Source organism: Hakea prostrata, chromosome 1 (assembly GCF_041222555.1).
Source record: "Hakea prostrata isolate BN-2017 chromosome 1, UWA_Hpros_2, whole genome shotgun sequence".
Taxonomy (NCBI): Eukaryota; Viridiplantae; Streptophyta; class Magnoliopsida; order Proteales; family Proteaceae; genus Hakea; species Hakea prostrata.
The window spans coordinates 34,541,403-34,566,662 of NC_142600.1; the positions used below are offsets into that span (position 1 = coordinate 34,541,403).

Genomic DNA, 25,260 nt, shown 5'->3' on the forward strand with positions numbered 1-25,260 from the left:
AATGATTAGGCCTTGAAATAAGCTTTCTACCCTCCAAAGCCCATCGAAATCAGACTTCACATGAAGGAGATAGAGGGACGGTCGACTGGGGCTAGTTGCACAACTGGATCAACAACCCCTACCCAGATTTGGGGCAGTTCCGGGATTTTGGGTTTAAAACCCTATTTTATGTTTCTACCTCATAAATGCATTTTTTTTATGCTAGAGGGAGCCCGAGACCTTGGGAGTGGTGAAGACCTTGAAGTTTGAAGAGATTCTTGCATGTGGAAAAGTGCAAAAGTGCGATTCATTATGGTAAATGCGTGTAAAGGTAAGCCATTCATTAAACCCTCTTTTCCAACAACTTTTGAAGGTATTTATGGGGATTGAATGCAATGTCGTGGTGGTTGTTGATGTTGGGTAATAATGAATGCTCAATCTTGTCTCTGTTTATGTCTCCCAACCCTTTTGAATGTTGGTTCATGCAACCCTTTGCATTTGAAACTGACTGGACCTCTCTAAGATGTTTGCGGGCGACTCTCTAAGAGACAAATTGGGTATCTTTTTTTTTTTTTGGGGGGGGGGGGGGGGGGGGACTTCTTGGGATGATTGGAAGGTGTTTTCGGGACAAAACCCCCAAGTGAGTTGATTTCGAGAAGAGTTCAAAATTGACCAAACTTGGTCACAGCCCTAGGGTGGGCGATCGACTAGCCTTGGGAGGCCTATCCAACCGTCCCTAGTATGGGTGTGTGTTTTGGACCCTTCGATATCCAGTTGATCCCCGATTGATACCCATTTTGATCTGTTATTTGGGTCATTTGCACTCTCAATTGTGGATTTCTTTGGAAATTGGAGATCAATCTTGTCTTTAATAGGTGAGGAAATACATTGCCATATCTTGTATATCTAATTTATTCTAAATTCGCATTTATATTGATGTTGTATATTCATTATGAAATGCGTGAGACTTTGCACAAATATAAGGTAATATGGTGTTTATGTTTATTTATTAACATGAATGATGATTGTGAACATGATGCAATTGGATTAGATGGTAAGACACCATCCACTTATATTTATATACCGATTGGGGTTGTGGGCGTGTGCCCATTACCCTAGTGAGTTTACATTCACTAAGACTTATTTGGTACATGGTAGATAAGTGTCTAGATGTGTTGGATAATAAACCCTTGAGTACTACTACCCTTTTAGTAGGATTTTTATTTGCGGCAGCTGTTCATGCCAGTAGCTACCGCTCCAGATTGTGCCATGTTTACAGTTTACAATCTGACGGTTTCAATCAAAAGTGCAGGGGCTTAACTGTAGTTATAATTTTCATTTTTTACACTAAAAGTTTTTAAATTTTACAAATTTACAAAAGGAACCCCCTTACTCTTTCAACCAAGATCCCAAATATTGATAATGAAAGAGACGGAGAAGGAGGAGGAGAAGAAGAAGAAGGAGGAGATCGATGTTGCCCTAGAAATCGGCAGGGTATGCATTTTGATCCTTCAATATAGGCTGTCATAGATCCCAATAGTCCAAAGGATACATCTTAAGGCCAAGTTGGAAAGCTTTGTTTGTAGAGTCTCTTTCAGTTCGGGTTTTGGGCATAATCGCTCATTTTGCAAGCCGTAGATCGATGTTTCAAAAGAACTCGCCTAATTATTTTTGGTAAAACAGGGGCATCTAACACCAATTCGTCAACATTTGCTTGATAAAAATCAATTTACCGAAACAAGGTCCGTACGATTCAATCTAGGGGTTGCAAAATCTGGAGCGTTGGCTGCCAGTATTTCCTTTCCTGCAGTGATTGAGAAACAGGGGAGACACAAAAACAGCAGCAAGAGCTTTGAAGCCGTTAAAAACTCGATCAAAAGGATCGGAATCCGTTCTATATTCAGTTCCCCACTTGAATCTCTTTGAAAGGTGAACTAGGTCAAGCTCATCTACGGTGCTAGCTTTGAGGTGAGGATTAAATCCTATGTAAAACCTACAGAAAAGGCAGAGTTTCATAATTTTCATTTGGGAGCTTCATTTCAGGATGTTGTCAATATCAAAAATCTCAGAAATCTCTCCCTTGTTTATACTCTTGTTGGAGGTGAGGAAAATCTATTCAATATGGATTTTTGTTTTAATTTCATAAACCTCTGTTTGCAATCTGAATGTGGTGTTTGGGATGATAAGCACGGTGGATTGCATTGATTGCCACCGATAAATCCGTGGTGACTGCACTGAACAAAGGCATCGATGTGGCTGAAGAGATTGGTGGTCTCCTTCGACGATCTTGGGTTATGAACTTACGATCAGTGTAAATGACGACAAAAGGTTTTTTTGTAAATTTATAAAACTGAAAAACTCTTAGTGTAAAAAAAAAGAAAGTTCAAATTACAATTAAACCCTCGCACTTTTGATTGAAGCCGTCGGATTGTAATCTGTACATGTGGCTCAATCCGAAGCGTTCACTGCTGGCAGCAGTAGCTGCCGCAAATAAAAATCCCTTTTAGTAGGGGTATTGAAGCCGAGTGACCAGTGGTGGTAGTAGCTGGGTCTTGTGTGCATCGAGCAAGCCCACTATCCTCATGTGATGGTAGAGTTGTGTGAAATCCCCCAGATTTCTAACCCGTTAGCCCGTGATTTCAGGACCACAAACCCGGGCCTCGAGTCGGCAACAATTGTGGACCATTTGAGTTGAGCCCAAAGGTTCGAAAGAGGACCAAATGATCGTGTATTAACCTAATGATGATTTGATAACTCTTATGGAGTTTAAAAGAAGAGATAAGATTAATCACGATGGCCTTAAAAGGAAATTTTGGTACGTTCGTAGGTCGGCAATGGAGAATCAGATTGACGCGAATAAAGTATCAAATTGAAGATCTTCAAAAGACCTTTCCAACAAGCCAAAAATCACCAAATTCGGAGTCTGTTTGGGTGTCCAACCATGGGCCGGTCGGTTGGGCCGGTTGGGTGAACCAACCCCTCCCCCCACCCCATTTTCTGTTTAGGGGCAAAAAACAAAATTTCGGGTTTTTAAGCCCTATTTTATGTTTCAACTCACCCATAACCGCATTTCTTTATGCAAGAACGAGTTTAAGGCTACGGGAAGAGGAGAAACCAAGAAGAAGAGCGGTTCCCGTCCTTTTGAAGGTGTTTTGTGATTCAAATCTTCGCGAAAACATTAGGAAATGTGAGATTTATTCAATCCTTCTCTTAGACACAATTATGTGAACAACTCTCTTCTCTTTATTCATGGAACTGTGGTTGTGGGAGCATGTTAGGGTTATTGTTACCTTTGTTTTCTTGTTTTATTATCCCTTTCTTGTATAAGAGAGTTAATGGGGTGATCCCTTGCTAAGGTTGATGCATTTTGACTCTCTGGGTCACCCAGTGGTGATTTAGGAGAGCCAATTTGGGGCTTTTAATCTAGATTAAATTTGACCAGATTGAGGACACCCTTATGATCTCTATACTGCCAATTAGATTTCCCCAAGGTTTCATTTCGTTTCAACTTTAAATCAAGGGCGGAATTATAACTTTTAGCCGATCTAGGTTAAAAAGGCAAGTTAGAACCTAGTTTTTTGTATGGGTTTTTATGGGAATATTTTGAGATATTTTTCTAAACCCAAATTAACTTCTAGTTTATTTTTGTTAATCATCTTGCATGATTAGGGTGAATTATCATTTTGTTACCTTCTTGTGGGAAGGAATTACTGATCTTTGGAGAAAGGAATCTAGTTGGAAGGTGAGGAATAACTAACCACATTATATTTAATTAATTGCTGTTATTTTATGTCTTTTGTTAAATATAAATTGCTATTATTTTTGTTTATCTTACTATAATTGTGTGTGACTTTGCACGAAAGGAAAGTAAAACTATTATTTATGATGTTGTTCTTTGCCTTTAAATCTATTATTATTGTTATGAGAATGTAATTTAATGTATGTGAAGGGAGAGGGGGAATATTATTATTCTCTCTACCTTATATTTTCCACTAGGGTTGTGGGTTCGCCCATTTCCCTAGTAACCTTATGTGGTGCCATTAAACCCAATTACATGATTTATAGGTGTCTAGAAGTGTTGGGCTAGGAATCCCTATGAGTACTACTACCCTTCTGGTAGGGGTATTGAAGCCAGTTAACCCATGATGTTAGTGGCTGAATCCTGTATATCAAGCAGGCCCACAATCATCATAGAGAGGTAGGGTTGCATATAATATATAAGGGCTCATGGGCGCTCAAGACCGGTAACCAACCCATGAGAGGACATGGAGATCATCCTATCCATTATATGTGGATGACGATTGGGTTAAGGAATGGGATCCAACAGATGCCTCCTGTTGAGGATTCCATTCATAGATGGGAAGATATTGAACCAACAGAGCACTAAGCGTGAGGGGAGATATCCGGACCATATGTAGTATGAGACCGAATGACTTTGCACTGGGCTTAAGTTTATCCCTGACACGCGCCAGATCTTATACCAATGGTGATGTGAGAGAGTGATGACTTGAACCCCAACCATGGCTCGATGAGACTTTACCCAACAGCCGCGGAAAACCCAATAGACGTGCTTTGGTGCCGTGAGAGAAGAGTGATGAGACCGCCCAAAGAAGACTGATGTATGACTTAATGCGTGTCTACTTTAGAGACTACATTATAGAGTTAGGAACCTCATATCATCACCATGCATTTATTTATTTATTTACTTATATTATTGAATACATGATGGTCTTGTGAATTATGACATGGGAATTGGATGAATATTTGATGTGATTGTTAGTTACCTCAATGAGTTCTATGAACTCATTCCTTTTATTTTTGTTTGCTCTTTAGATTGCTCTACAGGTTATGACGACCCTACTATCATTGAGGATCCATTGTCAAGTGATTATTAGGATGGAGTATTTGGAGAAGAAGTGGAGACACATGACGTTTCTTGTTCGTGTCAGGACTGCTCTTATGGAGATTCCTTTCCTTAGAGTTTCTTTAGATTATTTTTGCTGCAACATTATACATTCTTTCTTTTCTTAGAACTCTGATGTTTACTTTTTGAAATGAAGTTCTGGATATTGTAATCCTTTATTTTCATTATTGATTATTAAATACTTGAACTGGTTTATTTCTTGTCCATTTAATGTTAATTTATCATGTATTGTATGGAATTGTCACTAAACCTAGATCTTGCAGTATATCACCCCCACGGGTATTTGAGTATGACAGGATTCGGCTGGGTGCGGTGTGACAAGTTGCATATGTTAGGGTTGGGCTCATGGGGTGTCCAAAAGACCGCTTGAGTGACGTGAGGAGACATGAGAGACATCCGCCTAACATATGTGGATGACTATAGAGTTAAGGAATGGGGTCCAATAGACGCCTCTGGTTGAGGATACCATTCCTAGGTGGAGAAGGATATTAGACCAAAAGGGCACTAGGCATGAAAGAATGTATCTGGACCACATGTAATACCATACTTTATGATCTTGCATTGGCCTAGGTTTATCCCTGACACGTGTCAGTTCTCAGATCAATGGTGTGTGAGAGAATGGTGACCAAATCCCCAGCCATAGTTTGAAAGAAGAGATGTCTCATGTTAAGGGAGAGTGACGAGACCACCAAGAGGAGGCTGATGTGTAACTTAATGCATGTCTACCATTGAGACTTCATTGTTAGAGTTAAGAGCATACTTGCATACTCATTCATTTATTTGTCTCATTTATACATATACATAGATTGCTTGTTGAAATGTGCGATGAATGCATGATATATGGTCATGTTGATTTCACTGAGTTCTGTTGAACTCATTCATTTCTCTATATACTTTTTAGATTTTGTAATAGGTTAAGGACTCCGTTCAAGTGGAGAGTACGCCACCGCCTGTATTCTATGAGGGACTGACAGATGAGGATGTGGGGGCACATGGAGACTTGTGCCCATTTTTTGATTGCTCCTACGAATCGAGTACTATTGAGGCCACGACGATCACCTATGAGATTATAGTTGCTCTTGTGACCATTTTTTATATCCTTATTATAAAACCAATAGATGGTGGCGCTACCTAGTATTTTGAGCCTCTTCGAGAACATAGACTTCCGCTGTTGAACAATCTTTTCTTAAACTCTGATGTTTGACTTGACTAACTTTGGATAATGACTCTGAATTTAAATTCATGGATAACTGTAATAAGTTTGATATTATGAGTTTGATTTGATACTTTATTCTTCTTTCTTGTCCTTGGATTACTATGTCGTATTATTATTATGGATTGACACTGAACCTAGATCATGTAGTGTTATCACCCTCATGGGTATTCAAGTGAGTCTAGATTCGGCTGGGTGGGGTGTGATAGTCATCCTTCCAGCTAAAGAAAGAGATGAGGCATTCCAAATCGAAAGCCGATCCTTGATCCCTGTAAGTATATAACTATCAGTACTTTTCATCATCCAAACACTCTAGATTGGCACCCTAAGATAATGCCTAATGTCTATGGTCTAGGTGAACCCACAAATTGATGATCTCATTGATTTGTTGCCTTCTCATATTCATGGAAAAATAAATTCTAGTCTTCTCAATGCTCACTTTGCTTCTAGACGCACCATACAATTTGTCTAGAGTGTCAATAACCAGCTAGATCTAACCCAGGGAAGCTGCTGTAAATAGGACACCATCATCAACGACATAAGATGCGAGATTCCTGGTCCTCTTCTCCCAATCTTGAAGGCTTCTAATCACCATTAGAAATTGCATCCTTGATATAGTGAGAGAGCCTCTCCATACAAAAAAAAAAAGATTCAAGGTGAGAGGGGGTCTCCCTGCTGAATTCCCTCTAGAAGGATGAAAACTCTCTATACCTCCCCATTCCAAAGGATGCTCAAAGAAGTGGCGGTTATGCACTGCGCGATAAGGCACACAAAGGTGTCAGTGAGGCCCACCAACTTGAGAATCACATTAATAAAATCCCACCTAATTCTATCATCAGCCCTTTACAAATCAATCTTGATGGCCATGAACCCATCCTTCCTGGCCGTCTTTCTCATAGAATGAAAAACCTCATGAGCAATGATAATATTCTCCTAAATGTGACAACCCATAACAAAACTAACTTGGTTGGGCGATACCAAGGTAGGCATAATCTCCTTCAAGCGGTTGCAATCACCTTGAGTTGCCCATTCCTTTCTGGATTTCTATGCCCAGAGAATCTCTTCCCTCACAAGGATTGCTCGAGCTCCATCCTGAGATTATGTTCCAACCGAATTAATGAGATAAGGATTATAATTCCCAGAATCTAATATTTTCTGTATGCCCCCCAGCCTAGCATGCAACCTCTTTTTTTTATTTTCCAAACGGCCAAATTGCTTCTTATTCCACTTAACAAGAAAGACTGAAGTTTGTTAAGGGTTGCATTAATTTGCAAATTTGTATCCCAACCTTCCTTAATTTCATTATAGAACTCCGTGAATGAACCACATGGCTTCCATTCTGAAGGATCATTCCAAAAAGGACCTCTATTAGGAGTGGAGTCAACAAGGATGGGGTGGTGACCTAAGTTTAATCAATAAAGAACTCTAATAACCTCTGCTTTAGAAAATAATAATCTCCAATCTGTAGAGCAAAGACCTCTATCAAACCTTCTGAAAATCCTCCACTAGCTCCTGTTAAAAAACCAAAGTTCCCATGCTTCGCAACCCTTAAAACCATAACATAATTGAAAAAAGAATAATACTAAAAAGAATAAAAAAAAATTAAAAAAAAAACCTAGAAAGTTTGGATTCGGTAAACCAACCACACCATAGTGAGGTCATTGATTTGATTACCAACTCAGCAAGTCAATTGACAAATTTAGAGTTAATAAGACCTTATTCCATAATTCAACCAAAAAAAAAAAAAATCTTGTTTCATAATAAAATAGTTGATTGGACCTCAATCACAGCCTATACTTTTGTTTATTGTAATTTTATATATTCATATTATTGATGACCTCAAGTTTTCTTTATGGGTTACCAATTTCCTTTTTCCTTAAACCATGTTAGGGGATGGTTAATAACTAACAACGGCGATAATCCTTTACCAATTCGATTACTTCTTGGGGTTTGTTTCAGAAGCTTCTCTCATTTATCAAATCTAGTGATAATCTTGTTTTGTTGCAAGACGACAAATATATTATTATACTAATAAGTAGGTTCTTGTTTTCTTCTAGAAGCGTCTCTCTTATTTATTATATATTGATATTGATATTGATAGTATATATTATTATATTAATTGATATATAAGTATATTAAACTTGTTTTGGGGTTTTTTTTTTTGTTTTGTTTTGAGATGGTTTAGTTGGTAAAAAAAAATCAACACTTCCACGTAAAATATCAAAATTTGAATCCTCTCAAAGCCAAAGGAACAGTCCCGCAATTATATATGTGTGTGTGTGCACACGCGTCTGTGCACACGTGCATGCTGGTAAATATTTTGAACCCTTATAAGGGCATCCACACAATTTTACACTCTTAAGCATCAATCTTGATATCCAACCCAAAATTCAGTTGTATTCTTTTTTCTTTTCTCTGGCACCTTTCCCCCCATGTCATCTTCTAAAGTCGTCTACTACAATACAACTGATCCAATTCTAATTCCCTAAACAATGGACTGCAAATATATATTGTTCAAATATGTTATGAAACAAAAGTTAAGGCAATTGAAGAAAAACATAAATAATCTAGTTTCTAGGGCGCCTTAAGACGCATATGAAAGACTTTGGATTATTTTTCTTTTAAATTTTTCTGAAAATATATTTTTTTATTATATAATATAAGGCAGGACTTTGCCCTGACTTCAAGGAAATTCAAACTCTGACTTCCAACGTGTAGGTATTGCTTTTTTTACCAATTGTCATTGAGTTGATCTTAGATCAGTTTCACTTATCAACAGTTGAACATGCACCAAGAGTCAATCACGTGTCTCTTATATTTCCATAAATACCATTTCTTTCATATAAATGTTAAAAATGAGAGAGGTGATTGGCTCTATGGTGAGCTTCACTCAATACAAGTGTTGGTAGAAAAGGTTTAAAAGGCATTTAATACTAGTTGCCTCGTTTAAAACACGCTTTGTTCTTTTTGAGTGTCACAATTTAGAATGGGCCACCTTGGAATGCTTAGATTACATCCTCAAAGGATAGTTTTTAATATCATACTACTATTATAAAGTATGAACCCAAGGGACACGGCTACATTCCGTTTCCCTCCAATACCCCTTTGTATTCAATCAATTGGAACTTTGTGTTGCTGCACAATCCTATTCGTCCCTTCAGCCGGTTGAACCTGCAAGAATGAGCTCGACAGTGGAGGTCGAGTTTCACCTCCGACGATCAAGTTAGGGATCCGACTAAGGAAGACAAGAAAGCAATGAACAATAAGAATTAGAATAGTGGTAGATCTATTCAGCGTACCTTTCTCTTGTGTTCTCATACCTTTTTATAGCTTTTCTAAATATGAGTTTGAATGGGACTCAAACCTTAGTTAAGTTGCGATCTGAATCTTAGTCATTGAGTTCTACTCAAATATGAGTAGTTGAGTCTTGACTGAATACCTTTTCTTTAGCTAGAACCTTGTTCAGATTTACCTTGCTATTCAGACTTTGTACTTATTCGACCGACCTTGCCTTGGTCGGTTTAACTTGATCCGAGCTGGTCGGACAAGGCTCGAACCGAACTGGTTTGATTCCGATCTGGTCGGACTGGGCTCAAACCAAACTGGTCCGAGTTTATTTATTCTTTCCTCATCATAAGCCCCCCAGTCTCTGAAGTCCGAGCTTTATCTAGTTCGGGCTTTAGAGATTTGGTGACCGAATATGTCAACATTTCCGACCAGTGTTACTTGGGTACCTTCACAGCCTGGTTTTGGAAGTTTTATGGCTGACGTCATTTGACAGGGTACTGCACCGTTAAAACTGGGAACGATGGCGCACGTTCTCTGAGGAGGTAACTTTACTGACACGTGGTCAAGTATTTATGAAATCTGGTGATGACGTTTAACATTTAAAAAATGTTGGAATTTCAACCATTTTTCTCTCTTAACCCCAACCTTCAGATTGAAATTTTACAGAAAATATACGGTTTCTATCTCTCTGTGAATCAGTAGATGGAGGAGCTTTTTAGAGTCGTTAGATCAGGATCTCTTTTGAAAGTTCTACAGTCCTCCTTTTTGATCCCTTAGATTAGGATATTTGGGGGGGTACATAAATCCTCCTTCTTCCTCTTTCTTTCATTTTTTCTATTCTGTTCTTTTCTCTGTGAAGACGAAAAGAGTTGCAGAGCTTTCAAGAGTCATTCTAGGCCCTTTTCTGGTGCTCGTTCAGCTATCTTTTTCATTAAAGTATTCGTACTCGGTTTAGTACGAATAGGAGACGTTGGCTGCATAAGCTTTCTCCTTCGAAGTCGTCCTAGGACTTTCGAACACATAGATTTCGACCCTAGTACTTCGGGTCCCAATTTTTATCCGTCCGAGCTGACAAAAGATGATTTGAAGTAAATCCGAGCTCGGTACGCCATTCCTAATAGCTTTGTACTTAGGATTCCATCTTTTTATGATCGGGCTCACCGACCTTGTGAAACCCAGCCCTAACCTTGACCTAGAAACCCTGTTGTTTGTAGGTCCGACAACCCGAAGTAAGGTAAGAAGTCAGCTTTGGGCCATTTCTATAGAAGACTTGGTGGCTGGATTGAAATCCATGAGTGTTGATGTCAGTGTTCCATTTATGAAAACTACATCCTGTTGAAGATCGGATTAGTTGATGGACTTGGAGTGCTCTCTGTATTGGTTTGAAGGCATTTCTACCTGCTAGGTAAGTTACTTTAGGTGTGTGCAAAACCCCGTTATGTTTGGACTTGATTTGAGCCTTCAAATCCACTGTTTGAACTTGCTGTCCTGATTGGTCGACTAGATCAGTCGACCAATCCAATCGACCAATTGGTTATGTTTTTGCTAATTAGGTCATGGCTACTCTATTTAAGTCTAATCTCGGGATTACTCAGCCTCATCTGCCTCCTAAGCCTCTAGAACGAGTTAGAACTCCATTCTAATCAATTTACTTGCATCCTTGGTTGATATCTCGCAAGAACTCAAGTAATTTCCTTCCTCCTGCAACAAAGGTATGTCTACGCTCTCTCTTTCTTTTACATCTCTGAATTTCTTTTCTTTAATCTTTTCTTGATTGAGATCAAGAAGGAGATGCTGCATTCTTGCAACCATCTATTCCATGATCTCATTCTATTCTTTGAGATCTCATAGATCTCAACCCTAGCCAAATTAATTCTTGAAACCCTAACCCTTGTATGAGCTTTCTGGAAACCTTTGGTAACCTCCCATGTGAGGGAAACCTCATGGGTAATATTTATGTTAATCTAAATTTGATCTTTCTATGATTTTCTTGTTATAATTGGCCAAGCATTCATTCCCTCTCATTCTGTGATCTCAACCTTTTCATGAGAGCCATAAAGGTTGAAATCCTAGTTTTTGGGTCAAATCAATAACCCATATTTTGATCATGTTAATATCCAATCAATGTGTTTTCTTTACAAGATTTGTAACCTATCATCCTCTAGTTCTTTATCCTTGATCATACCATTACTTTCTTCATAATCCATGATTAAGCTAATTAGGGTAACTTTTTGGTTCCTTATTAGTAACTTGAAAACTTGATTAGATTAGTGTTTTGATGTCCTTTATATACTAGTATGCTGCCATTATAGTTTTCCCATGATTTTGTACCCGTTTGAACCACCAAATTCGGTTCTATTTTCCCAAAATTCTGATTCTTGAAGGCTACTGTCTCGGTTGATCGACTCATTGGTCAACTGGGGTAGTAGACCAATCCAATCGACCAATGAGTACAGCAACCTCATTTTTGGTCTGTTTTGATTGTTTTGATATCTTTTGATATCTTTCCTTCTAAGTATCTTTCCTAATATGTTGTATACACGTGTTTAGGACTTTCTTCTCAGGTTTAGTCAAGGCCTTACTTGATTCCCTAAGATTCCTTTGCAAGTTATAAGGTAAGGACAGTTATTCCTTAATTACATAGATCCCATACTCTCTAGTTTCTACCTTATGAAACTATGAGTTTGTTTATTGTTCTTATATTTTATACTTCTGATGTACTACTGTAACTACAGTAGCACTTCACATATGTTTTCTTTTTATTATTTAAGCTTATATGAATTGCTTATTTCTATATTGTTTAACGATTAGCTTATGCTTTTACATTCTCTTTTATATGATGAATTGTTGGTTGTGTATGTCATGACTGATCTGAGAATGTGTTTGATTAAGTATGGTTTGGGATTGAGAGGTGTCCTTTTTACACTTCTGTCCTTGGACATTATCGGAAATAGTATGGGATGTTTCCGGGGTTGCCCATCGACGCTTTCCCGAATCATTGGTTGTCATACCTAAGGCTGTCTAGTAGTGTTTGGCTAGGATGTCTCCGTTATATTAGACCCAAATCGGAAGGGTATTGAGACCGAACAACCCATGGTAGCAGTGTGATTCACGGGCGTTCAAGACCAGTAACCAACCCGTGAGAGGACGGGAATCATATTGTGGGCCATTTATTGGAGGGTTGCATATGGCTAGACTTGGGCTCATGGGCGCTTAAGACCAGTAACCAACCCATGAGAGGACATGAGAGCTTCCCGTTTACCATATGTGGATAACCAATAGGGTTGATGAGTCCGTAGTCCGGGACTATTAGGACTCTAGTGGAAAGGATACCGGAAAGGATCGGCCAGGGCGAAGAATGGAGGTATCTGGACCTGAGTTGATGTAACTGAGTAGATGACTTGCATTGGGCTAGGCTTTACCCTGACATGCGCCGATACTTAGACCAAATGGTGATGTGAGAGAGAGGTGACTTAACCCCCAGCCATGGATTGTCCCGAGGGATGCCGAACCCACTACCAACAGGAGCCGTACACGTAACCTACCCAAAGAAGTATGGTGCTATGACTTAAAGCATGTCTGCCAATAGAGACCAGCATACATAGAGTTTAGATGCATACATACATTATCTGTTTCATATTGCATTGCATCTTGTTATGTTCTGCCACATGTTATTTATGTTGTTATGGATTAACTACCTTACTGAGTTTCTTTGAAACTCATTCCTTTTTTTGTACAATCTCTTGTTAGACTATTCTATAGGTACTGACTACTATGAAGAACAGTACAATGAAGCGCAAGCCGAAGAAGCGTATTACATGCAAGGTGTTGGCGACAATCAAGATTACTCTGATTATCCCTCAGGCTATCACATTCCGTACTACGATTAGAGGCAACGTGGAATTGGAACATCTCTGTTGGATTGATGAAGTCCACTATTTTGAAGATGTCATCTATAGGATAGAAGACTCTTAAGTTTAGTTTATCTTTCTTATTTCATTTGATTTAGTTGTAATTCCTTTTAGACTTACATACTACGTTCCATTGTATTTGTGGAGGGAGTTTCCGCCTCTCTTTACTTCTTTTGATATCTTCGGATATCTGGTATCATTTTCCGCACTCTAATTATATTGTTTATTCATTTCTTGATTTGAATATTTGTTTATAATATTTAAACCTTGATTATTTCCTGTTTATGATTATGTTATTGTATATGTGGGAGGATGATTTCCTCAATACTTGATCTTCGGGGCTGTGGATCACACTCCCGGGTATGCTAGTTAGGGTACCGGTTGGGGGGATGTGACAGACCTTCTCCTGGTGAGTTTGTTGTGTACGAAGATGCCTTTTTTAGTGGTTTTAGACTTCTGGTGCAATCTGTTTTAGCTGATATTTTTAATCGCTTTGGGATGTGTCTAGGGATGTTAGCACCCAATAGCTGGTGTAATATCATCTGCTTTTGGGGATTCTGTAAACAGGATGAGGTTGGTGTGTTGCCGACCTTAAATTTGTTTCTTCAGTTTTTCCTGTATAAAAAACAAGAACAGAGTCGTTGGTTTTATCTTTCCAAGCGTATTGCTCTCCAGTCTGGTTGGGAGGGGAATTTTGTAGGGAAGGGTACTCTTCCTACCAACACTAAGGGTTGGAGGTCTAGATATTTCTTTGTTCGTTCTTCCTCTCCTCCTTGTTTCCCGATCTTGTGGCCAAAGACACCTAGGGAGGACTCAAATGCCATCCCTCCTCTTTCTCATTCCGAACAGGAAGCCCAGGATCGTATTCGGATGATCCCTACCGCAGATCGGAACTTATTTGCTGTTAATGGATATTGTCCGGAATATCTGAACATCCTTCATTATTGGGGGTTTTTGACCTGTAAGATGTGTCCTTTCTCTTGTTCATCCTGGTTTTTTATTACTGTACTATTTCCTAAGTCATCTTACTCGAAAAAATGATGCAGTGAAGCTTGGTGAGGAAGAATTTGAAGATGCTGCAGCTACCATGTTGGAAGTGGAGGCCAAGCATCCGACCAAGCCAGATAAGACACAGGCTGATCAGTCTTCTCCCTCTAAGGATAAGGCTGCTGCGAAGGATAAATCGTCTTCCCGAGTTTGGAAAGGGAACCCCTCCGAACTTCCTCCCCGGCCATCAAAAAAGTTGGCCAGCAAGAATAGCTCGGATCTTGATCCTCACCCTTCTTTAGGTGAGGATATTTTAGGTCAGGGTAATCCTGACGAGGTTAGGACTTCAGGCTCCTCCAACATTCTTCGACCAAACTGGTCGTTAGATGGCAATTCTTCGGTTTTCAGGGGTGATCCTCGCTCTATGTCCCGAGTTGCTAATGAGTGGTTGGGTGGGGCTATTCTGCCATCCGACCTGGAATACCTCCATAGTTTTGGTCGTTTACAAGTGCACAATATTACTGTGAGGTATGTGTACTTTCTTTTTGTTCTGAAGGTTATTTTCTTCACTTCATATGTAAACTTGCCGTGTTCCTGGTGTACAGGATAGCTTGTGCTTTGGTCCAATCCTTGGGTCAAAGTATTGATTCTGCTCGGCAAGATTACTTTTCTCTTCAGGAAGCCAAACAGCGTAATGATAAGTTGAAAGAGGAGTTGTTAGCTTTGAAATCGAGTAACAGCTCCTAGATTGCTCGGGAAGCCGAGCTGATGAGTGAGCTGGCGGCTGTGAAGGGTACTAACGAGGCGTTAGTGCTCGAAAAATCTACTCTTCAAACTAACTTGGAGGAGGCTGAAGGCTCCTTGGTCTGAAAGGATGCAGAGATTAGTAGTCTCCAAGCCAAGTTGGAGAGTTCGGACAGTGAGGTTGCTCGGCTGACCAAGATGATTGAAGAGAAAGCCCCCTGCATTTTTGAAGATCTTTCTGACGAGCTTCGCCATGAAGTCATCAAAAGATGGATCAAGAAGGCTGGGTGCAGAAAGTTTATGGCAAAGGTCGCTGCCCCTGGGTATATTTATGCTCAGCGTCAAGTCTATCAGGGTATCATTGCAGTTTTTAAGGACTTGGATCTGGGGGCTTTCAAAGCTTTTATTGATCCAGGTATCTATGACGACCTCAAAGTTCCTCGTCCTCAGTGGTGCACCGACCAGCCTCGATTCCCGAAGCCTCCAGGTGTCGAAGTGACTGACTTTTTGGATTCGAACTGGGATCCGTTGCCCAAGGTTGGGCGCTCGGATACTCCTGCTTCTACGAGCAAGTCTGATAAAAAATAGTCTTAGTTCGAATATTTGTAGGCTTTTAAATGCCTTTTGTTGATACACTGCCTCTTTTGAGGCTTTATGTAATCTTTTTGATATATGCATATGTATGATCTTCTTGGTATCTCTATTTGTTCGAATGGAGTAGTTTGTTTGTTTAATAGCAAGGTTTTTTGGTCTATTGATACATTTGCCTTGACAAACCAACGAGCTTGGTTTGATGGATTTTTGATCTGTTTGGTGCCTAAGGGGTTTTAGGGCTTTTTTGGTGACCGACCTTAGTAGGTCGGTTTTGTGCCTAAGGAGCTTAGGGCTTTTGGTGACCGACCCTAGTAGGTCGGTTTTGGGCCTAAGGAGCTTAGGGCTTTTGGTGCCTAAGGAGCTTAGGGCTTTTTGTGCCTAAGGAGCTTAGGGCTTTTTGTGCCTAAGGAGCTTAGGGCTTTTGGTGCCTAAGGAGCTTAGGGCTTTTGGTGCCTAAGGAGCTTAAGGCTTTTTGTGCCTAAGGAGCTTAGGGCTTTTTGTGCCTAAGGAGCTTAGGGCTTTTGGTGCCTAAGGAGCTTAGGGCTTTTGGTGCCTAAGGAGCTTAGGGCTTTTTGTGACCGACCCTAGTAGGTCGGTTTTGAAGTTGAACTCCTGTTTGTACTCCCCGATCATCTTAGCTTGGTATTCTAACTTGAGCTTGTGATGAAATGCTCGAAATTCAAAGGATTGACAAACTTCAAAAAAATTTATTCAAATAGAAAAAATAAAATTCGAGGTGTTGTAGCCTATGACATGAACATCTAAAAATTTAAAGAAACTAGAAAATTCAAGTATTGAAAACTTCAAAATTTTGGTGAGGATTTCGTACTGTTCTATTGATAGTATTTCCTCAAGTTGTTTGAGTTCCAGGTCTGAGGTATTAGTTGCTCGGTTTCTGGATCTCGCAGTCTGTATGCTCCAGGTGCAACCTGTTGTACTACGATGTATGGTCCTTCCCAGTTTGGAACTAGCTTCCCTTGATTTGTGGGATTTGAAGCAGATGATTTTCGGAGAACTAGATCTCCAGGAAGGTATTGTCGTGGTATGTTGCAATGCGTCTTTGGTACTCTTCCAGGCGATACTGTGCTTTGTCCCTGATTTCTTCAATGAAGTCTATGCTGGCCCTCATTCCTTCAATGTTTGCTTCTTCATTGAATTCTTCTTCTCTAATAGATCCGACCTTCACTTCTACGGGAATCCGGGCTTCGACTCCGTAAGCTAGTCGGAAAGGGGATTCTCCGGTGGTCGTTCTAGCAGTAGTTCGGTAAGACCAAAGAACTTTAGGTAGCTCCTCTACCCATTTGCCTTTAGATTGATCCAATCTTTTCTTCAACCCTTCCAGCATTGATCGATTAGTAACTTCTACTTGACCATTGCTCTGTGGGTATGCTACGGAAGACCAACGATGCTCCACGCCTTGTTCTTTACAAAATCGTTCGAATTCAGTATTTTCGAACTATTTGCCATGGTCGGTAACGATGATCTTTGGGATACCATATTGATATATGATATTATGCGTGACGAATTTTTTCATCTGGTCGATATTAATGGATGTCAGTGCTTTGGCCTCCACCCATTTAGTAAAGTAATCAACCGCTACTACCAGATACTCTCTGCTCCCTGTAGCCTTTGGTAGTTTTCCTACCAGGTCTATCCCCCATCTAGCAAATGGAATTGGGGAGAGGGTTGATGTTAGGGGCATTGCAGGGGCGTGAGGTATGTTGGCGTGTGCCTGGCATTTGTCACATTTTCGAACACATATTTTCGAGTCTTCTTGTAGTGTGGGCCAATAGTACCCTTGCCTTATTATTTTGTTTGCTAAGGCTCTAGCTCCTATATGACCTCCACAGTTTCCTTCATGGATTTCTTTTAAGATGACAGCTGCCTCTGGAGCCTCTACGCATCGCAGCAATGGTCGGGTTAGAGACTTTTTGTATAGCTTGTCATTTCTGACTGTGTATCTGGCTGCTCTTTGTTTTATAGTTCTAGCCTCTTTTGGGTCTTCTGGTAGTAATTCGCTTTCCAGATAATTGATTATGGGAGTCATCCAACCTTGCTCAGTCTGCACGTGCATTTGGTTGGTAAGACTAGTGCTCGGAAATTGGAGCTCTTCCATATATATTGTTGGTTCTGCATCCATATCATCTGTAGCTAATCTGGATAGAGCATCTACTTGCTCATTTTCTACTCTAGGGACCTGTTTGATTTGGATGTCTTTGAAGTATGGTCGGTATTGGTTGACCATGGCCAGATATCTAGTCATCCTCTCTTCTTTCGCTTCATATAGCCCGTTTACTTGATTCACAATTAGTTGTGAATCGCTTCTGACTTCTATGTTTTGAATATCAAGGGCTTTTGCTATGCGAAGACCTGCTATTAATGCCTTGTATTCTGCCTCATTATTTGAAGCCCTGAATTTGAAGAGTAGTGCGTACCGTATTTGGAATCCTCTTAGGCTAATCAGGAGTAATCCTGCTCCACTTCCTTGTGCGTTACTAGAACCATCTACTGAAAGCACCCATCTTTTGATACTTTCAGAGGTAGCCTCTTCCTCTTGTGCACGCTCCGGCTCTGAAGTTTCGAGGATGAAATCAGCAAGGATCTGTGCTTTAATAGTTGGTCTTGGCCGGAACTCAATTTGATGTTCACTTAACTCAACCGCCCATGATACCAGTCTTCCGGCCAAGTCTGGTCAATGCAGTATTTTCTTTAGGGGAAAGTTGGTTAACACTATGATAGGATGTGACTGAAAATATGGTCTTAGCTTTCTGGCTGCCATGACCAGGGCCAGAGCTTGCTTGTCGACCTTAGGATATCTTGTTTCAGCATCAAGGAGTACATGGCTCACATAGTAGACAGGGCTTTGTTGTTTTTCCTCTTCTTGTACTAGCACTTGCGCTAACACCAAGGGTAAACTTGCCAGATAGATGATAAGTTCTTTCCCTGTGGTCGGCCATACGAGCAGAGGTGGAGTAGTCAATTTTTCCTTGAGGTGCTCGACTGCTTGTTGGCATTCCTCGCTCCACTCTGGTATTCCTTTCTTGGAGATGTTTTTTAGAGCTTGAAAGAAAGGGAAGCATCTCTCCCCTGATCGGGCAATAAACCTTTTTAAGGCTGCAACCCGACCAGTGAGACTTTGTATCTCCTTTATGCTTTTTGGTGGTTTCATCTCTTGTATGGCTTTTATCTTTTCTGGTTAACTTCTATTCCTCTGTGGGATACCATGAATCCTAGAAATTTTCCTGAAGCAACTACAAAGGCGCATTTTTCTGGATTAAGCTTCATCTTATATACTCAGAGTACCTCAAATACTTCTGCTAGGTCTTTGAGGTGGTCGGATTGGGATGTACTTTTTACCAGCATGTCAACGACGTATACCTCCATATTCCTGCCTATTTGCTGTTCAAATATTTTGTTGACTGCTTGTTGGTAGGTTGCCTTAGCGTTTTTTAGACTGAAAGGCATTACTTTGTAGTAGTAACTATCCCTGTCAGTCATAAATGTTGTGTGTTTCTGGTTAGCTGGATTCATTAGGATTTGGTTGTATCCTGAGTATGCATCCATAAAACTAAGCATCTCATGACCGGCCGTTGCGTCAATGAGCAGATCTATTCTTGGCAAAGGATAGCAATCCTTAGGACAGGCTTTGTTGAGGTCGGTATAGTCTGTGCACATTCTCCATTTTCCGGTTGCCTTTTTTACCATTACCACATTGGGCCAACCAGGTTGGGGGGTCAATGGTTTTAATGAATCTGTCTTGCTTTAGCTTCTGAGCTTCTGTTTGGATGGCCTCATGCTTTTCTAAAGAAAATTTTCTTCTCTTTTGTATCACTGAAATTGCTTGAGGATCGATGTTTAGCCTGTGCTCGGCTACTTTTCTGTCGATTCCGGGCATATCTTCTGCCGACCATGCGAAGACGTCAGCATTTTCTTGTAGAAATTTAGTTAAACTGATTTTGAATTGTTACTCCTGTTCTGCTCCGATCATTGTTCCCTGGTCTTCTTTTGAATTTAGTCTAATCTTTCCCAACTTTTCTACTGGTTCCGCCCTTTGCATGCTTTCTTCGTTGCGATCATCTCTGACTTCGACCGCCATGGTAGAGCTTGTTTTTACTCTTTTTCTCATGTAGTTGGTGTAACTCTGCCGGCTTCCTTTTTGGTCGCAGAACATTCTCCTATGCCCCTTTTTGTAGGGAATTTCATCTTCATGTGTAATGATGACACTACAGCTTCTAGAGTACAAAGGGTTGGTCGTCCCAAGATCACATTGTAGGCATATAGATCTCGGACGACCATAAAATTTGATTGAACGACCTTGTCTCTAGGGTATTTGCCGATGCGGAGATCTAATCTGACTGTACCCTCTGTTCGGGTTGAGGTTCCTGTAAAGCCATACAGGTGTTTTCCACAGGGGACCAGCATTTTCTCGTCCAGCTGTAATTTTCTGAAGGCTTCTAGTGACATGATATCTGCTGATGACCCTGTATCTACCAGAACTCTATGGACCTTAGTTCCGGCTAGGGTGACCTTGATGACAAGGGCATCATCGTGGGGAGTGCTTACCCCTTGTTTGTCTCTGGACGAGAAGGTGATTGGTTCTGAGCTGACCTTTTCATCTGGCTTTTCAAGTTCGGCGTTCCCCACATATTGTGCTTTTCTTTTTGTTTGTCTACTTGATTCCTCGGTTGGGCCACCGAACACCAGTGGACGTCTTTCATTGTCTCCTCCCTCCCTTGGTCGGGGTCTATTTGGTCGTCTTTCTCTGCTTGGAGATCTTAATAATTTCTTATTTCTCTCTTGATTTTGATCTGGCTGGTTAGGTCGAAGGTATTTTGCGAGCTGTCCTTCAGAGATGATTCTGTTGATTTCTGCTTTTAGCTGTCGACAGTCATCAGTCCAGTGACTGTGATCTCTATGAAACTCGCAATACTAGTTTTTATCACGTTCTTCTGGCCGAGAATGTGGTCTTCCAGGCCACTTGAGAATTCCTCGATCTTTAATTTGCATTAGGATTTTTGACCTTCTCATATTTGGTGCTCCTACCTAGTCAGATCGACCCTCCCTGGTCGGGTTCGTGGTCGGTCCTCTGACTGGTTGGTGCTTTTCTTTGTGCGCTCTTGCCTCAGCGGTTGGATGCTCCTTTCGAGATTCAATTGTTTCTGATATCTTTGCTTGCTTGTGGCATCGCTCCCTGAGATCATCATACGTTTTAGGCATATCCAGCAAGAGTCTTTCGAGTAGACCTTCATGGCTGAGTCCTTGGTATAAGGCGTGGAAGGCTATCTTTTGGTCCAGATTTTTGTCTGCATGGTTAGATTATTGAATCTCGCAAGGAAGTCTCTAATGGACTCCGTTCGCCCTTGTTTTACCGCGAACAAGGTATCCTCCCTCTTTTTGGTTTCTACTCCGCTTTGGAAATGCAATAAGAAAGTCCGACCTAGATGGTCGAAACTTTTTATTGTGCCGTTAGGCAGAGCCTGGTACCAATTTAATGCTGCTCCAGTCAATGAGGCCGGAAAACTGCGGCACATAGCTGCTTCATTATGTCTGAAAGTGGACATGACGGATTTATAATGGGTGATGTGATGTTTGGGACACTTAGATCCGTCGTATGCGGTGAATGTAGGGCATTTGAAACCTTTTGGCATCTCTGCTTCCGAGACGCTTTTGACGAAAGGATCCTCTTTTAAAACGGCGTATAGCTCGTCTTTGCCAAGATTTTTCAATTTTCTGACTGTTTCGTCAAGGTCGGTGATGCGCTTATTCATCTCTTCATCCCGCTTGTTTGAACCATTGTGGTTCTTTTTGTCCTTTGAAGCTTTGGCTGGATCTGTGCTGCTTCCTCGATCTCCATCTTCGTCAACCGGAGGATTCTTTTCTGGGATAACTTCTTTCGAAGTTCAAGACTTTGCTGTCTCTTTCTACAGCTCCTTTTGAGATGGTTAAGGGATCTGGTCGATCACGGGTGGTCGGTCACGCCTGCTCCCTTCGGGAATTTTTTGTTTTTTCTGAGAATCTGCTTCGGGAGCGATTACGTGTTGCATGGCCATCCTGATCAACTCGCTTAGGGATGAGATTTTTTTCCTCATTGCAGACTGCTCCTTTTGAACTTCGACAATTTGTTGCATTGTCACGTATTGACTTGCTTGAGAGTCTGGAAGAATTGGAGGATCTTGCTGAATTTGGAGTTCGGGAATTTTTTCCATTCCTTTTAGAACTGTGCTCTAGTCGACCTCCTTTTCTCCGTCAGAACCATCTTCGATTACCAAACCTGATCTTGTCCTCATAATGGCTTTTCAATCAGAGTTTCCCACAGACGGCGCCAATTGTTGCTGCACAATCCTATTCGTCCCTTCAGCCGGTTGAACCTGCAAGAATGAGCTCGACCGTGGAGGTCGAGTTTTCACCTCCGACGATCTAGTTAGGGATCTGACTAAGGAAGACAAGAAAGTAATGAACAATAAGAATTAGAATAGTGATAGATCTATTCAGCGTACCTTTCTCTTGTGTTCTCATACCTTTTTATAGTTTTTCTAAGTATGAGTTTGAATGGGACTCAAACCTTAGTTAAGTTGCGATCTGAATCTTAGTCATTGAGTTCTACTCAAATATGAGTAGTTGAGTCTTGACTGAATACCTTTTCTTTAGCTAGAACCTTGTTCAGATTTACCTTGCTATTCAGCCTTTGTACTTATTCGACCGACCTTGCCTTGGTCGGTTTAACTTGATCTGAGCTAGTCGGACAAGGCTCGAACCAAACTGGTTTGATTCCGATCTGGTCGGACTGGGCTCAAACTGAACTGGTTCCAGTTTATTTATTCTTTCCTCATCACTTTGTATTAGTACTAAATGATGTCTATAATGGTCAATTAAATTTTTGAAATTATTTGAATGAATTTAATTATCAACTTCTCCACTTCTCATTTTTCAGAGAAACCATTTACAGTAACTAGCCCAAGGAATACGAAGAGTTTTTACCAGAAACCAAAAAATGCTAATGGAAGAAGAAGAAACTGCATTAAAAACATTTAATCAAAATCACGCATCTAAAGAAGAATTTTTCTAGGCTTGGACTTTCCATAACTTAGAATCACAAGGGATTGATTAAGCGTTGTCGCTTATGGAATTATCAAGAAAACAAACGAAATTGTTGAAGAATTTATTAGACAGATTGATATGGCAATTGAGTCCAGAAATGAAGCTTGTGAGCATTGGGAGGAGCAAAGAAATTTAAAAAGTAGCCATTGGAGGAACTTCTCATGAACCCACAAGTGGTGGGTTGACAACAAGGATACGGTGGAGAATGAGGCAAGCCAAGGATGTATTTCAAAATCAATAATCAACAGCATAGTGACAGTCAATGTAGACAAGGATGAAGTCTTTACTCGGGTAAGTGTTTCTATTAGTAGTTGGGCTTTAGCTATTTCTGAAAGAACTTTGCTTAAATTAATCAGGTTGTTTCTGAAATCTAGTTATGGTCAATGCATCATATGTAGGCTGGTGATCTAGAGAATAGTGTTAAGGAATATTAGCTACAGATCTTTTATCTTCAAAAGATATGTGGGAGAACCCACACACCTTGCATATTATTTTTAATGTGGTTAGGATTAAATTTGCTGTATATTCACGGAAAACACAAATGAATGACACTGGACTCTTAATGAAGAATGAGTAGTCATGTTTATGTGATGATTTTGCATTTGTGATTGGAAGTAATTCATATTGAAAATGTTATTCTTCTTAATTGACCATCTTCACTCTGTTCTACATATTGCTTTACTGGATTAAGAGCAGAGCTGTGTCCAATTATGGCCAATGTGGAGGCTCAAGCCATGGAACCAAATCAAAGAAAGCATTGGATAGAGGAGCTTGAAGAGAAGGAAAGAGTAGCTAATAAAATTGTTAGCAAACTATTCAACTTGTTTTGTTTTAATATATATCGAGAAAAATCCATAAATTTTTTTTCTCCTCCCATTGTCCTGTTGTTGACTATAGGAGATTATCTTAGGATAGAAGGAATAAGAGAATGTTCCTTCACAAATTTAAATGACTTTATCTATGTTAGGTACTGATTGGAGCAATGAAATTTTTTAAGGTTGAAGGGACAATAATGGACATGGCAGCTGCTGAAGAAGAAATTTAAAGATTAAAAAAAAAAAAAAAGAAGAAGAAGAGAGAAATGAATGAAAGCCAAGTCTACAAATAGAAGGAAGAAGAAAAAAAAATGTCATGTCAAAGGTAGCTCCCCAATTTATGGATTCGCTTAGAGCACCTTCCTCATGATGCATCGATATGCTATGAATTAGCTGATCTCTTATGCTTCTATAAAGAAAATATTTGTTTCTTCAGTAAGAGAAACTAGATTTCTTGATCTGATAAATCTATTTCTGATGACCTTCCATAACTAATATTCATATACTCAATTTCAAAGCTAAATCCTTTTTTTTTTTTTTTTTTTTTTTTTTTTTTGGTCAAAAAGCTAAATTCCTTTCAATTAAGGAGTTCCCACCATTCTTTAGGGTTAGAAAGTTCCAAAGCTTTAATAACCACCTGTATCCATATCAGCTTTTGTACGCTTATAACCCTAAGCCAATTCCTTGAGCATCTTATCCATTCTCAATTGATCATTGAAGGAACCTAAACTGGCATGTTCTATATGGCAAGGAATTTTATTCTATAGAATGTTTGTCAATGTTACGTTTTAGTAGGAATGATGGATTGATGGGGGAGCATGGAGTAGCAATGGATAATGTGTTTCTCAATATTAGCCCAAAGGCTACCTTAAAATTTTGGTGTGCTTATTTGAGAACACATCACATGTGCAGTCATTACTAGTCTATATAAATATATGACAAGGCTTGTGCCTTAATCCCAAGAAAATTTAAACTCTTGATTGTAAATACTACAAAGCATTGTTCTTCTATAACATAAGCTCCCCATGACTAATCTGACTCTAATATGTGCTGCCTATGGTCAAGATCAAAATTTTGACCAAGATTTGATATCGACCATCTGTTTCGCTTTTCACCCATTGCTACTTTATTCTCCTTTTTTACTCTTGGATTACTATGTCATATTAGTATGGATTGACACTGAACCTAGATCATGTAGTTTTATCACCCTCACGGGTATTCGGGTGAGTCTGGATTCGGTTGGGTGGGGTGTGACAGTCATCCTCCCGGCTGAAGAAATAAAGGAGGCTTTCCAACTCAAAAGCCAATTCTTGATCCTTGTAAGTATATAACTATCAGTACTTTTCATCAGCCTACCACTCCAGATTGGCACCCCAAGATAATGCCTAATGTCTATGGTCTAGGTGAACCCAATCAAATTGATGGTCTCATTGATTTTTTGCCTTCTCATATTCTTGGAAAAATAAATTCTACTCTTCTCAATGCTCACTTTGCTTCCAGACGCACTATACAATTTGTCTAGAGTGTCAACAACTAGGGAAGCTTCTGTAAATAGGACAACATCATCAGCGAGATAAGATGCGAGATTCGCGGTCCTCTTTTCCCAATTTTGAACGCTTCCAATAACCATTAGAAATTGCATCTTGGATATAGTGAGAGAATCTCTCCATACATAGAACAAGGATACAGTGTGAGAGGGGGTCTCCC

The 25,260-nt window shown here is 40.0% G+C and overlaps 2 protein-coding genes across 2 annotated transcripts; both read right to left on the minus strand.

Annotated features, from left to right (window-relative positions):
* Window positions 1–16,655: 16,655 nt before the first annotated feature.
* LOC149028824 (uncharacterized) lies at window positions 16,656–16,985 on the minus strand. Its single transcript, XM_089163867.1, has one exon. It carries the CDS (start codon window positions 16,983–16,985, stop codon window positions 16,656–16,658), a length of 330 nt encoding a protein of 109 aa, XP_089019993.1.
* Window positions 16,986–17,096: 111 nt separating this feature from the next.
* LOC149028825 (uncharacterized) lies at window positions 17,097–18,654 on the minus strand. Its single transcript, XM_089163979.1, has 2 exons — window positions 18,489–18,654; window positions 17,097–18,328 (listed from the first exon to the last, which is right to left on the minus strand). Exons 1-2 carry the CDS (start codon window positions 18,652–18,654, stop codon window positions 17,097–17,099), a joined length of 1,398 nt encoding a protein of 465 aa, XP_089020105.1.
* Window positions 18,655–25,260: the final 6,606 nt, after the last annotated feature.